The sequence below is a fragment of the Notechis scutatus genome, chromosome 1 (assembly GCF_049901735.1).
Source record: "Notechis scutatus isolate UNSWTSFEM ecotype Mainland chromosome 1, rNotScu1.2, whole genome shotgun sequence".
Classification (NCBI taxonomy): domain Eukaryota; kingdom Metazoa; phylum Chordata; class Lepidosauria; order Squamata; family Elapidae; genus Notechis; species Notechis scutatus.
In genome coordinates this window covers 305,046,778-305,061,924 of record NC_142009.1, presented here as the reverse complement: position 1 = coordinate 305,061,924, position 15,147 = coordinate 305,046,778, and the positions used below count along the sequence as shown (strand labels likewise).

Below are 15,147 nucleotides of genomic sequence, written 5' to 3'. Positions count from 1 at the left end.
AGCTTCCTGTCACTAGCATGTGATAACCAGGATCCAGTTCCCATCTCTGACATTCACCAAGCCAATCAAAGCACTTTCTCAGTTAAAATTATAATTTAAATAATTTTGGGTGATTTCTGAAATAAAATCAATAGCTCTTTGAATCCTTGAGTGGAAAAAAAGGTATTGAGTAGAAAATTGCTGAAAAGGGGAATCTATCTACATTTTCTTTCCTCATATCTGATATCTTCTTGTGATTTGACAGTGGTAATAGTATGAATAAAAACAGTGAATAGCTAGCAGATTGCGATGGTTGCCGAGCTGAAAGCAGCCCTGAAGGAGGCGCTGGCTCGAGGCGGGGCGCTGGGGCAGGTTCGGGCCCGCATCCAGGCAGAGGTCTTTGCCACGCTGGACGACCCGGGCAAGCCACGCCCTGCCGCCTCCCGCGAGGCCCTCCTGCTGAACGAGCTCATCCGCGAGTACCTGCAGTTCCACCGGTACAACTCAAGTGCCTCCGTCTTCCTGGCCGAGTTCAACCAGCCTGAAATCCCCTTGGACCGAGATTTCCTCGCCAAGGAGCTGCACGTCGTTGAAGACCCAAGCAGCAGATCTGCCCCTTTTGTATGGAATTCTAACTCAGCTGTTGTGAGGCAATGAAGAGAAGCCCCCCCACATCCCCCAGGGGCCCCTCAGTGGTCCCTTCAAAGTGGACTACCAGCAAGCCATCTCATTGAAGCTGTTAAATGGGTACAGCACTGTCGAACCGACAGACAAACTGTTGCAGACTCAGAACATGGTGTGAGGCTTTTGAAGACACGTGGGGTTCACAAGGCATCCATGAATAAAGTATAACCGCATTTTTTATGAGGAAAAAAAATAGTGAATAGCTTAGGTGTTTTTTATGATGCATTTTGTTATTTGTTTGGTATTCCTATTTCTTTCAAAGATTTGTATTTTGGGAGGTATATACTAATATAGATAGGCATTGTATTTAAATAGCTGGAAATTACAAACACACATTTTTTAAAACTCCTTTATCTATAAAATTAACATGAAATAAATTGACAGACTATTATACTTGTAAGCTTATTACAGAAACTGGAGTTGATTACTACAATAGATATATTGATTCAAGAGCATCAGGTATTGTTGGTGGCAGCCAAATACTTATTATTGAAAAATGGATACAGCCTGAGTTTTAACTAAAAGTTAACTTCATGCTGTATGTGTCTGTTTTTTGCTTTTATTTAATTGCTTAAGTCATTCTGATGACTGCCAAGAGAGCAAGAGGGAAAGCATTTCCAACACACCAGAAAAAGAGACTAAATACAGTTCTAAATAACAGATGATTTCTAGATATGCGTGTATGTGTTTTAAATGAATAATACAGTTTGAGGGTACAATGCTTCTTTCCAGCTATTAGTAACAAAGAAAGGTTATGTTCTGTATAGACTTAACATGGGAAATATAATGCAGAAATGAAACATGTAGAATGCATTGTTGGCTGCAGCTCAAGTAGCGACAAAGCCACGATGGGCCATAAATGCTTTATTCTGGGAGCTCGATTCCTGGCACTTGTATAAAGTTGCTTCAGCTATGAGTTGTGGCACTTTGTGTTAGTGTGCTGGGCCTGGTTCAGTAGTAACTTGGCAAGCAGCTCCCCCTTTTTTCTCTTGGCGAGCTGGATTAGGATGGTCATAAATAGTAATCCCCTTTTGATGTGATTCCTAAACACATGCCCTATAGCTCTGGCAATGTCACCTGGTGCTCCTCCCTAATGCCTATAAGTTGACTATTCTCGTACATTGTCCTCTCTTATCACTCTTACATTTTTTGCGTCTTCAAGCAGCAGGAATGTTGCTGAGAACTTTTACAGGGTTATTTCCTGCGTACAAATCTGTTTTATCAGAAGTGGTGTTTTTGACCAAGTAAATTATGGTCAGAGCAGCTCTTGAGAGTGGGCAAAAATATATAAACTATCAAGAAGATTTTAGCAAATCACAGTTATTTAGTACACTATTGGAAAATTTCTGTCTAAATATAATTTTTTGTATCACTATTTTGGTTTTTAGGACAAACAAAACAACAGTATTAATTTATACTTGTACGGAACAACTGGCATGTTCTTTTTAAAGCACATTTCTTTTGCTGCTTGGCGCTTCCAGAAATAAATCACACATTTTTGGAAACTTGACAGAAGTTTGTTAGGGTGCTGGCCATTTTACGACATAATACATAGCTAAACTCTACCTGTAATCTTTTTGTTTATGCTATGGAGGAATAAAAAAAGAGAAAAAAAACCCAATAAATAACTAATAATCTAGTCACAGATAAATTAAGATACTAGTGACCCTATAGAGGTAGTTCTCAAATTAAGTCTGTAATGGAGCCTGCCCATTATGCTTATAAATTGTAATGGTAATAAAACATGACCGACCTGATTTTATGACTTTTTGTGGTGGTTGTATAAGGAAATGTGATAGTTGTAAGTGTGAATGCCACAGTCAAGCGAACACCCTGGTTATTAAGGGAATTCATGATTTTGCTGTAGTGCAGTTTTGCCAAAAAACCAGAAACGTTAGTTTTATGAAAATTTGCTGTAAAGCGTAGTGATGTGACTGCAGAATGCTGCAAATGGCTGTAAAAGTGGCTATATTGCCAAGTGCCTGAAGTGCGGTTACATAACATAAGGCCATTTTTTTCAGGTCAGTCATAACTTCGAACAGTTGTTAAGCAACCAGTCGTATAACAAGAACTGCTCAATGTCTTGAGAGTTACTGAGGAAGAAGGAAAATAACACCAAAACAATTGCTTATGTGTTTATATTTATATTCCCTTCCTTTGAAAAGATCTGGCATAGGCAAAGAAAATATTTCCTAAGCAAACACACAGATAAAAAGAAAAGGAAAAAAATGCCACAGACAAACCAAATAAAATAAGGATGCTCAAAATTTATCATCTAGATCAGAGATTTGCCAAGTATGATTTTCATAGTCAAGTTTTGTCTTTGGTATTATGACTGCAGCCTTTATTCATTCACTTATTTATGTAGCTATTCTACTACTATACTGAATCCCATCCCATGTACCTTGATGGTTTACAAATAGTAGTACTAAACACATTAGGCATTTTAGAAAAGAGTGGAAGGTACAATCATCTATCTTTCTCATAGGAAAGGCCTTAGTGGAGAGAGAAGCCTTTCTACTGAATACCGTCTCTCTTTCCTCTGTAAGTTATGCAATGGGCAGAAGGAATAACCTTGAGAAACAGGAGGAAGACCCATAACCAGGACAGTGACTAGGTAAAACAAATCTGAGTCCAGGCTAGAGTTATAAACTGAAAACTCAGACAGGACTCTCCCTAGTTCTCAAGATGATAAAGAGAGAGAAGTGCATTCAGACTTGCAAGATTCTTTTACTATAACCTTTGCATGGATGGTTTCCTAGCTTGATCTACCTTGAAAGGCTGGCATCTATCGCACAAACTCAACATGCACTTCCTCCTCCTTCCCATTATCTTCCTGAAAACAAGGGACCATCTTTTCTGAGATGCTTATTTATATTACAGTTACAGGCCCGGGCTCAATTTTTTTTTACCTAGAGGTTGGCTTGATTGTGGCTTTTTATCCAGTTCCGCAAAGTTATTCTCCTTCCTTCCATTACAGTTTGTTAAGCAAATATGTACCGTAGGTCATGCCAGCCCTACATTGCTCCTGTTCTCCATCTTTGCTTTCAAACATCGGTACCACTGACAGATTTTTCTATTGTTTTTTCCTCAGGGCCGTCCAGGCCTGCAAAGCTGCCGGCGGCCTCCATAACTGCCTCCTCCCACCCTCATGCATCAGTGATCGCACCGCCACCTCTCCGTGCTCTAACCTCAGTCCCGCCCTGCCTGAGCCTGTCCTGCTGTGGTGCGCGCGCAATCTCAGTTGGCGGGTCTCAGAGTGAGACATCAGGCACATTTGGATGTCATTGTCAGTTGTCAGGTAACAGAAACATTTTATTTTTGCTCTCTGAAGATCAGCTGCCAACATGATATATCTCTGGAAGCATCAGGTCCATTTGGATATAAGGACAGAGCTAAAGCACTAGAAATCTTCCTTATCATTGTTGAGACAGGAATTGAAACCAGTTTGGTCTTGTTTTGCCGGGGGTGTGGGCTAGTTGATCTCAGATGTTGCCACCAACACTGGGGCTGATGATTTGTTTATACTGCATTGTGATCAAATGGCTGAGAATCCTCATACAAATGTGATACTCTGATATCAAGATTTCATCTCTCTGGGCTGTTTATGCTAAACTTAATTGGATAACAGTTAGCATCTGAAGTCTTTCTGCCTGATGATTTGCGTTCTTCAGATCTCATTGGAACATGGCATACTTGTGGTCCGCACACTTTCCCTCCACTGCTATAAAAGCCTCTCATTAATTTTGTCTTTGTTCCATTACTGACTTGTATGGAAAGCAATGAAAGGAAACCAATCTTTATGGAAAAGACTTTGTAAATATTGAATACCACTGAAAAAGTAGTCCACTAATTTTACCCAGATTTGGCCAAAACCCAAAGGAAGTTCAATGGGAGAAGTTCAAAAGCTGGTGATGACCCCTTGGAGTCCCTATCTTAGGATACAGTGAAACAAAACAAGTATATCTTTATGAAGTGCATAATTTAACAATGATATCCACTGCTCCAGCATTTGATGACTGCTGGCTTTCATGACTACTAATCAGAAGGGCTATAAGCAAGGTCTATGCAGAAGTAATAAGTCTTTGAATAATAACTACTGGGAGATGTTGCCCTCAAGTTTGATTGGGCATAGTGGGAACCAGAATATTAAATGAAATAAATCTCTAGGCTCACCTTTAGCCCTTAAATGGCAAAGGAAAAATCAGACTGAATTGTGGAAGAAAAATTATTCTTCTAAAATTTCATTTATTGCTTGAAGTTTGTCAAATCTTTGATTAGGCTAGAAATGAGGTTTGAATAATACCCTTTTGAGACATTCTTGTTTTCTTCTTGTAATATATTAAGGCTATCATTAATAAGAAAATCCTTCCAGAAGATCAGGATTTGACTTACTTCTTCTACAAATATTCATAATATAAGCAACAAAAGCATAATGTCAGTGATCTACAACTTTTATATGATCTGATAAAGAGATGGACATACAAAAGAAAAAAGTAACAATTTTATATGAAGAAATGAAAGTAAAGAATAAAGAATGAAAGGGAAAACAAAAAGGTCAGAAATGGACCAAGCAAAAATAAATGAAATATAAGTATATGAGTTGCAATAAACAATGAATTCTACACTTGAGAATTCTACACATGTACAATTTTACATAAATGTAAGTTGAAGGGATTTCTTTCATGTTTTAACGCTTTTTCATACCATCGTAGCTAGCATTCATTTATTACAGCAAGTTAGCCACACATATTGTCTAAGGCTTACAGTGCTTATTTTTGCAATTGCACATTTTTATTTCTTTGGCATAGACTGATTTGTGAGGCATAACAGTCTTTGCCCTAAACTACTTATAATCTAAAATATATTTTCCCAGTAGGCCTCTGAACATGAAAAAATATTGGTTTTTCTTTTGAGAAATGGTAACATTTAGATATTGTTCAGTATGTTTGAATTGTCTGACGCATGTTACCAAATAACCATGATACGCTATTAGTGTGGATGAGTTGGCTGGTTTAAAAGTTAAGATAATGCAAGGTGTCTAGTTCTAGGCCACATATAGCTTAGTTATTACTTTCCAAGGTGAATATTCATTTACTGGTTTCTTATGACCTGAATGCATCCTTGTAACCTAATTTTTCCATATTTTTATATGTGAATAAATGATGCTGTCATAGCATTTTAGAAAAACAATCCATATTCAGTGAAAGGGATTACATAGGGGAAGTAGTTCGATAAAAGATTTAAAGTAGGCTTCAGGTTTTAAATACAGGAAATTTGTTTTATTTTAATATCTGTAACCTGCATTGCCCCACATCCAACAAAACATGCAAAATAACAATAATTAAAAATATATATTGACAATATAAAATAGTGCATTAAAAAGAGAACAAGAATTTAACACACAATCTGAAGAATGTTAAAATAAAATTCATAGAAAAGATAAAGAGTTGAAGCATAGATAGAATACAATGAAGGAGATAATTTTTGGGCTTCAAAGTTCTAAAAATAAGTCTTAAAGTCTGATGCCACCAAACATTCTCCTGAAAACAAAGATATGGACAGGGAATGTCATAATAATTAACCTTAAAAGTTGGTAGGTTTACATTTGACTTTACAAGTAATTTGCCTTGTTCCAAACCATTAAGGTCTTGAAAAGTAATAATTAACATCTTGTGATTCTTTTAAAAACACACCAGTCAACAGCAAGTACTCTTGGTACTATAAATATTCCATAAACAATATGGACATCTTCCATGAAAAGGATCAGTCTTAGAGAGTCTCATCTAGATGGAAGACCTCTCTTGTTTGCAGCGCAAGATCTGAAAATGCAAAATGAAAAAATGAATGTGATAACAAAAGGTCAGTGACAAACACTGATTACATATCCTTAACTCTAGCATTTATTTGAATGATCTGCTTGGTTTACATGAATGAGGAGATTTGTAGTTAACATTACTATTATTTTCCCACTGTATATTTGCTTCTATGCAATTTACTTAGCATAATATAAATTATGAGCTCTTATAGAAAATGTGGCAGGCAAATACTATTACATTGGCATACTTCCTTTGGTATAAACAGATACCAGTAATAGTGAGGAGAAAAATAACAAACAAATCTAAGACTAGATAAGAAAAAATAATGTACCCAGAAAGAGCATTGCACCTTTATATATTCACTCCTATATTGTTGGACACCTAGCCCTTGGACCAGGGGTGGGATTCAAAAATCCCAGCAACTGGTTCATTGCCCAGTTGTTGGGTGGGTGTGGCCTACCAGAACTTCTGGGAGGGCCATTTTTTGCCTTCCCAAGGGTCCAGAGGTTTCTCTTGGGCCTCTGGGAGGATGAAAACTGTCTCCCCTGGGCTCTGGAGGCTCTCTGGAACCTGGAAACAAGCCTGTTTCTGGACTTCCGGAAGGCCCGTTTTCCCAACTCCCAGAGCCTCTGTGCAGACCCTGCACTTACCTGCACTGAAAATGGGCTGCGTGAAGACTTCTGGGAGGGGAGGGGTGAGGTGGGTGGGACAGCCGGTCGGTTCAAATACCGGATCGGTGAACCAGATGCAATTTAACATCCGGTTTGCTTGAACTGGTCCAAACCGGTAGAATCCCGGCCCTGCTTTGGACTGATCTTAAATGAAAAAGCTGTGCCAATTTAAATTGTGGGACAATCTGATACTATGGCACCTGAGATAATATTTTAGTATCAGGCCACACACTGTGTTTATACAAGCAGTTATTACAGTTTTATTTATTGTCTATTTGTTAAATCTATATGCCATTAATTTTCTTCTAATACAGTCATATAAGCTGCTTTATCACTGTTCTAAAGACTGAAAAAAATACTTATTTTAAGTTAAGTTTTGAGTACACATTTAATCAAGGAACATGTAATCAAGCATTGCATTGAAAATGAGACAGATATTTTCAGGCACAATGGCCTTGAGTATTTGCTTTTTAGCAGTTGGTGCTTCACCTAGCTGTAGTTCTGTTTTAAATTGGATACTACAACTTTATCCTGGGACGCATATATTCATCTTTATCTGTGGTGATATTTTTCAAAGAAGGTAGTAAGCAGTTATGACTGATGGGGAGGGGGTGGGGGAGGAGAGGAGGGGAAAGAAAAGGAAACGAAAGGAGAAATTCTTGCAGAGCAGATCACATTTGGTTGCTCTTAGTTTGCACATCTTGCAGTTGTCCCTCCACTGAAACAATCTCTTCTACTGGGTTTTCCAGTTGGCAAGTAATACTCCCCACAAGGTGTTTTTTTTTTTTTTTTGATCAAACAGGTGTACATATAAGGTGTGCTCAGCATCTGACCTCTAGAAACCCTATGTATAAATATTTGTAAATACTTGCTCTGTTTTTTGTCCATAGGCTCAGGATAACAGGATAAAGATAGTATCATTCCTCCCTTTTAGCTGTTATTCAGCACAAAATTAAATGTAATAGCTTTTTATTACTTGGAATCTAATTTAATTTGTATGAAAACTCTGAAAGTCTTTCTGTGTTGTATGATAATTTGACCCATAGGTTTATTGTGGATTTTTATATCCTTGTAAACCTCCTTGAATAGCCATGTGTGAGTAGGCAGCAATATAAGTTTTCTAAACAACAACAAAAAATAATAATAATAAATCAAGGGACAGTTCTTGCCTTTTCTCTAGAAATTTCCTCATGGTTTGTCCATTTTTCTGAGTAGAAATCATGAACTGTTCTGTTCCAACTATTTAGTTCGCATGTAGGATACTTATGACAGCTCACATCCAAGGTATTTAGCATTTGTTATTTCATTTTTTTCTATTTCATTTTTACCAACTATATTGTGGCAGCAGCATATTTTCTTCTGATCATAGAGTAGCAGTCAGGTTTTGCAACAGTGAGGTCTTCTATCTGGTTGCAAGCTAAAAGCTCTGCATATTTTTTTGCCTAACTTTCCAATTCAATGTTTTATTGACTAGTCTAGGTTTAAATTCCAGAAGTTACGCACATAAAACAGGGGCCCAGAACTCCTAGGTCGCGACCTACTACGGAGCCATGACCTATTTGGAACTGGGTCATGCAAGAGGCATCCTGGTGTGCACATACGTGTGAGCACAGCTCAACTCACCCGAGTGGTGGGCCAGCGCATATGTGTATCTGCCCCCCTTCTGTGTGGCCAAGCCACAAAGGTTGGGGACCACTGACACAGAACACTAGCTGTTTCAGATGGCTCCCAAGTTCTATAGTTCCCATATATTTTAATACTTTGACCAACTCATTAAAGGTTGGCCAATCTCACTTTGGCACTTTTCCCATAGCTCCTGGTACAAACCAAACTGTGATTGCCATGTATCCAACACATCCTGATAATCTTTTAACATTGTAGATGAAGTTATCTGGGAGTTCCTCCCCACTGAATTCAGCAGGACACAAAATGAATTTTATTAAAGAAGATTGTGATATGAATTGTGTAAGAGTCTTAATGACATGCATAGAGCATTTTGTAATGGCAAGAGTGCTTACAGTGGTCTTTATATTTCCCTATTCTTTTTGCTTATACTACTTTAATCTACTACATGTTTTGAATTCTACATAAAGTCAGCTCAGGAAAATATGACTGCAAGATAAGCCCATTCCCTAAGATGTTGCTTTGAAATATCTGCACATATCTCCATTGCCATGTCTTTTTGCCTTCACTAAGAGGTTTCTCCCTGCTGAATTGTATTCTGTTGAAATATTGTAGTGTCTTTTTCATTAGAAGCTGGAAGGGAATCACAGAATTCTCAGTCTTGTATCATTTCTGTTTTGATTAGCTTTTTATGAATAGTAGGAAGATGAAGGAAGAGAGGTTAGAAGTAGTACTGATAGAACTATTTAAGTTCAGTGAAGGCAACTAGACTCGGAAGTATTTATACAAAACACAGTCCCCTCCAGGTGGGATGTATGCACAAATAAATGCACGTGTATGGGCACACGAGTTAGCAAAATGCCTGACCTTTCTGTTTAGTTTTTCTGTGTCTTTTAACATATCTATTAACAACTACTAAGAGGATTTACTATTTGTGCTGCTTCCTACTGCACTTCAGTGGTTTCCTTATATATCACTGAATGGATAAAATCCTTATCTTCTTACATTAGTACTTACTTTGTGACCTTAGAAAAGTTTATATATATTTCTTTACACACACACACACACACACACACACACACACACACACACACACACACTTTTGTTTGTGTCAGAATCTACTGTTGATTTTTTAAAAGAATTTATAATACATTAAAAGTTAGAAGTGTAATGATACCAGTAAGGGAGTTCTTGTGGCCATGTGAATCCTAACCCAGGGGTCTTCAAACTTGACAGCTTTAAGACTAGTGGACTTCAACTTCCAGAATTCCTTCTCCAGTTAGCTCAGGAATTCTGGGAGTTGAATTCCAGAAGTCTTAACCTTGACAAGTTTGCCTTAACCTGTCTACAGAGTCATTCATTTCAATGGAGGGTACACAATATGCAGGTCAGTGAGCTGGACAGTCCTTATAGACATTGATTAATATGTGAAACTATCTAATGCAGGTCATGATATGATTTCAATGTCTACCTTAGCATCATCAAGAGAGCTCTGTGTATGAAAAGCATATTCTTGGCTTTTCTTGGTAAGCAAATTTAGATTTGATTTGTAGTAACTGATTCCATTAGTGAATAGCTATTCTTTTTTTTAGTGCTTGGATCTATACTTTTGTGCATGGCGGCTTTTTTTTGTGATTCTAGGTTCTTGCTGGCTATACAGACTTTTCTCCATTTTAGAAATCTTTGTAGCTATTATGTAAGAATTTCCCAAACTGTGAGGTGTACCTCCTTAGGGAGATGCAGGAAGAGGCATGAAAGGAGGTATGAAGATCTTTATTTTTTATGTTTTTGTAAAAAACTAAATTTCATTTTATTGTTTTCATTGCTCAATTGTGTTCATTTGGGTATTTGGATTTTAGGGGGCAGTAAGAACATTAAGATTATACTAAAGGGAAGTGTGATGGCAAAACATTTAGATACCTCTACGATACATTTGAATAACAATTTTGTACCTATTTACTCAACATAACTTCTCTTTTAAAATAATGACTTATGGTCTAATAAACACAATAAAATAAGTAGTAAAGGAAAATAATAGTTACTAAATTAATAGAAATTAACATTTTTTATTTGATATTTGTTCCCTTGTTGGTGTTCCATGGTATAGTTTAGAAGAAAACTTGATTATATAAAATATACCTATAAGAAAATAATGGGATTGAACTGGAGGATATATATGCATGTAGGAATATGGTTAAAAATACTGTAGTTATTTCTCTTTCTGTTTTCTCACCACTATTATCCTTAAACTAATTTTTGTTAGATTTATATACCAGCCCAGCCAATGAGAAATCTAGATTGGACCACCCTTGCTAGAAGAAAGGAAAAGAAAAAAGTCTGATGCAATTAATACAATCTGTCTAGAAAGCTGCATTATTTCAGAAGCATTTATGTTAATAATATGGTATGTGTTCTGCACATTTCATAGTGAAACAAGATGCAGACTTTTGTTTCATTCCAGACTGGGTTTATTAAAACCGAGGATCAATGGGAAAACAAAACAGTAATCAGAGTAGAGAATGCAATCTCATCCACATTTTTTTCATCAAGACTTGAGGGGAACAGATAATAGCCAATTTTTGTTTTATACCAGTTACATCATTATGCAGACCAGACACTCTAGAACTACATTGGAAAATAGTCTGCCCTTGTTCCCCTTTACATCCACTTAGGTGACAAAAATGGTAAGAAGAACATGGGCTATTTATTAAGTACATACGCAGACAAAAAACTACTAAGGCATATATTAATACCACATATAAACAGAGAATTTTTCCTACTGAGAAAATACAGCTTTGAATAAGGTGAAAACTGCTAAAGTTTGTGTTTAGCAAACATTATTTATTGATTATGGTGAAATTCATAAAATATCTGGAAAAATTGAATTTGTGTGTCATAGTTGCACTTTGTAAAATTTGTGAACTCCCCTCTCCCCAACTTAGCTCAGACAAAATCAATGCTACATTTATATGTTTTCATTTGGTCTCATAAGCAAACACAATCAAATGGCTAAGTATAGCCTTGTTTTACATAGTTTTAAAATATGGTTCAGATATGGATGAGTGTAAAAAATACAAACACTGCATATACAAAAGAAGTCAACCCCTATAGGCATTAAGAAAAAAAGTAAAATTTGTTTTGGAGAAATCTTTTCCCCTTGTACAGTGATTCTGCTGTTACTTAAGTTAACCAATGTTTTAATTTGAAAAAAGATACTTAAATTGATTCAATCTGGCAAATCATCATCATTTAGAGAACACATTCGATAAAAATATTAAAAGATGTTAAAAGTACATGCTTGCAACTTTTAGGCATTTGATATTGTATATTTATGTGCTCATGTTAAATGACAGTTATCAGGTAGAAGTAGATCGTATAATCTAAACACTCAGAGAATAAAGCTGCAACAAGACAATGGGGTCCATCAATTAGAGAGTTAACTGGATTTTATTCTAATATCCCAGTCCAAGAGCCTGTACTCTTCAAACATTCCAAATGTAGAACTAAATCAAATAATTCTGCTTCAAATCCATACAAGATGTTGCTGTCTGTCTCTCTCCCCCCACTTTCTGACATGAGAAGCATTTGGAAGTATAGTTTCTTTCTTTCCTTTTTATAGCTATCTTAAAAAGGAATTTGGATGTTTAGCACAGCTGGTGCTCATTACATTATGCACTATCAATAAAATAACATGTGTAATTAATTTTTAATGCGATGCTCTATGCAGTGTTTTAAAGCAGTTACTGTATGGGGGAAAAACTGACACTGGTCAACAAGCATCAGAAATATTAAAAGAGAAAAGCTCTATTTTTGCATTTTAAAAAAGGTGTGGAAAAGAGACAGTAGTTGTCATCAGCTCGCTGTTCCTTCGCCAGGCATAATAGTCTGGAACATTGCATGTAAAATGCAAGGAGACCTGAAAAAGAAAAGTATTTAAATAATAACCTGAGCCAGGGGAAACAATAGAGAGATGTTTGGCTGAGATTTGTGAGACTATGCTCAAATCCTACTCTGTTATGAAGCTTGTTGTGTGGCCTTGGGCAAGTCTTATGTTTGTTCCAAAAGACTGTTCTCAACACCTTAGAAATGAATTTAATATGGGTAGGATGCAGATATAATGGTTAAATTTGCCTAACATAGAAGTCTTTCTTTTATTTTTAATGGCCTGAACTCTGCTCAAAAAACCAAAAAAACAAAGCCCTAATCAAAAGAGGTAAATGTATCACGGGGACTGAGAAGAAAGTTTTCCCTCCTTTTGTCTACCAATCTATATTAAAACTTAGTAGCAGCTTATAAATATTAAGCAGGGGAACCCTCTGGGAAAAGACAAATTCGAATTGAAGACTAAAAGAAAACAAAGGGGGAAGAATTTGGGATTCTTCCAGGAAAACCATTCAAAAATAATATGAGCCTTCATCTTTTCTTGTGGCTTTTGGTTGGTTCCGCTCAAAATAAAAACCAATGTTTTTTGCTTTATATTTGGGGAGAACACTAATTTGGAAGACAGAAAACCAGGAGGACTGGTAAAAGGCCTGAATTGTTTGCTCTGATAATTGACCAAATAATAAACAAATCTATTTGCACTTTTGTTTTCTTCTCTTTCTCTTCTCTATAATTAGAATGCAGCCCACTTTCAAAAACAAAACCAAAATGGGGATTTTCAAGATACCGAGGTGGGGATGGGAAAAAGAAGGGAATATCAGCAAAGGGATTCAGCTATGATTCCTGGCAACTCCTACCTGGGAACCTCTGCCTTTAAACATTTCACAGAAAGCAATCATTTCCTGGACATGACATTTTTCATTACAGGATGGCCATCACAGGGAAGATACACTGATGATGATGTTGTTCCAGGTAGCTATTATAGGTAGAACAAATCTCTCAGGATATTGAATAGGTAACTTGACTTGTTCAGCTGATATATTTACCTTAAACTTCTACTGTATTCCTGGCTTTCCCAAAAAAAATTTTTTTTTAAACAAGTTTTATTAATTCTTCAAAACAAACAATACATACATACACAAAAACACAAAACATAAAAACATAAAAAATCTCTTTTCTGAAAGTTGCTTAGTCCTGGGTTATAACTCTTGGTACAGACACAAATTCAAATTCATATTCCTTTTATATACCATTTCATATCTTATTAACATTTTCAATTTTCTATATAACTTCTCCTCTCTTTTAAATTTTCTCAATTTTATTTTATGTATCTCCTCTCAATTCAGATCATAATATTTATTATTCTTTGTCTGTTCTATTTCCAGCCATCCATTTATTTTTCTTCTTTAAAAAAGAAGAAAAACTTCTCCTGTACACTATATGGAGTATGATGCCTTTATCTCTCTCCCCTATATTTATAATACTTAATATAAAACACATAACTTACATTGGGATTCTGTCTGGTACATTCTAAAATTATACTATATTATCAAAAATGATACAAATCTAATCATTAGTACTAATATTCATTTATATCTTGAACGTTTAACACATTACTTTTCAATTAAATCACATACTTTTATGGGAGCCCTATTTTCCATAATTATTCCCCCCCCCACATCACATATTATAGCTCATTATTTCATTACAATGTTCCTCCTTCTTCTACTTCAAATCTATCATTTCACGAAAAATTTCGCTAATATACCATAGTCTGATCATTAATATTAACAATCATTTATATCTTAAACATTTTATCCATTTCAATTAAATATCATGCCTTTGTGGGAACAATTATGCTTTCCAAAAATTATTACCCCCCCCCAAATCACAATCTTAAATCATATTTCATTGCAGTACTCCTTTTTTCTTAACAAAAATTTCACTAGTTTATGTTAAATATTTTATCACATTTTAAATTACATATTATTTCCAATTTTCTATAGTTATTTCTAAATACAAATATAAAAATACAATCTTATGTACCTTTCTAGAATCCCTTTATCAATAAAGTTTATCCATTATCTCTAAAAAACTTTTGCTTCTTAACATCTTGCTCCCCACCATTAGGGCTTCTCATCCCTTCCTTTCTCCCTTGCTTCTTCTTCTCCTTGTCCTCTTTAACCCCTTGTCTCTCCACCTCCTTTTTATTCTGTTTTCCCCCTTTCTGTTGTTTCCTAACATAATGTCTCTTTTTCACCTTATTCTTCTCTTTTTGGTTTGTTTTTCCAGATCTTAAAGTCCTCTTTTCCTTTTTCTCTTTCTTTTTCCCTTCTCCAACCAAAGTCATTTGTTCATCAAAGATGGCTTCTTCTTTGTCCCCTTCATCCCGTTGTTCATTCTGCTTCACATAAGTATAAACCGCCATTTCCAAAAATTGAAAAATAGTGCCAAGACCATCTTTCCCTTCTTACTTTTCTTTTTCATAT

The 15,147-nt window shown here is 35.9% G+C and overlaps 1 protein-coding gene and 1 pseudogene across 6 annotated transcripts in view; both read left to right on the top strand.

Annotated features, from left to right (window-relative positions):
- Nucleotides 1–15,147, top strand: part of BCL11B (BCL11 transcription factor B) — a 165,086-nt gene that overhangs the window by 72,970 nt on the left and 76,969 nt on the right. For 4 of the 6 annotated variants that reach the window (XM_026679392.2, XM_026679394.2, XM_026679393.2 and 1 more), the window contains one exon: nt 3,758–3,964. The exons of the other annotated variants lie outside the window; for them this stretch is intronic. In XM_026679392.2, the coding sequence (XP_026535177.1) occupies nt 3,758–3,964 (207 nt within the window). The remainder of the gene's footprint in view (nt 1–3,757; nt 3,965–15,147) is intronic. 6 annotated transcript variants of the gene reach the window in all.
- LOC113419822 (centrosomal protein 20 pseudogene) lies at nt 287–771 on the top strand (annotated as a pseudogene).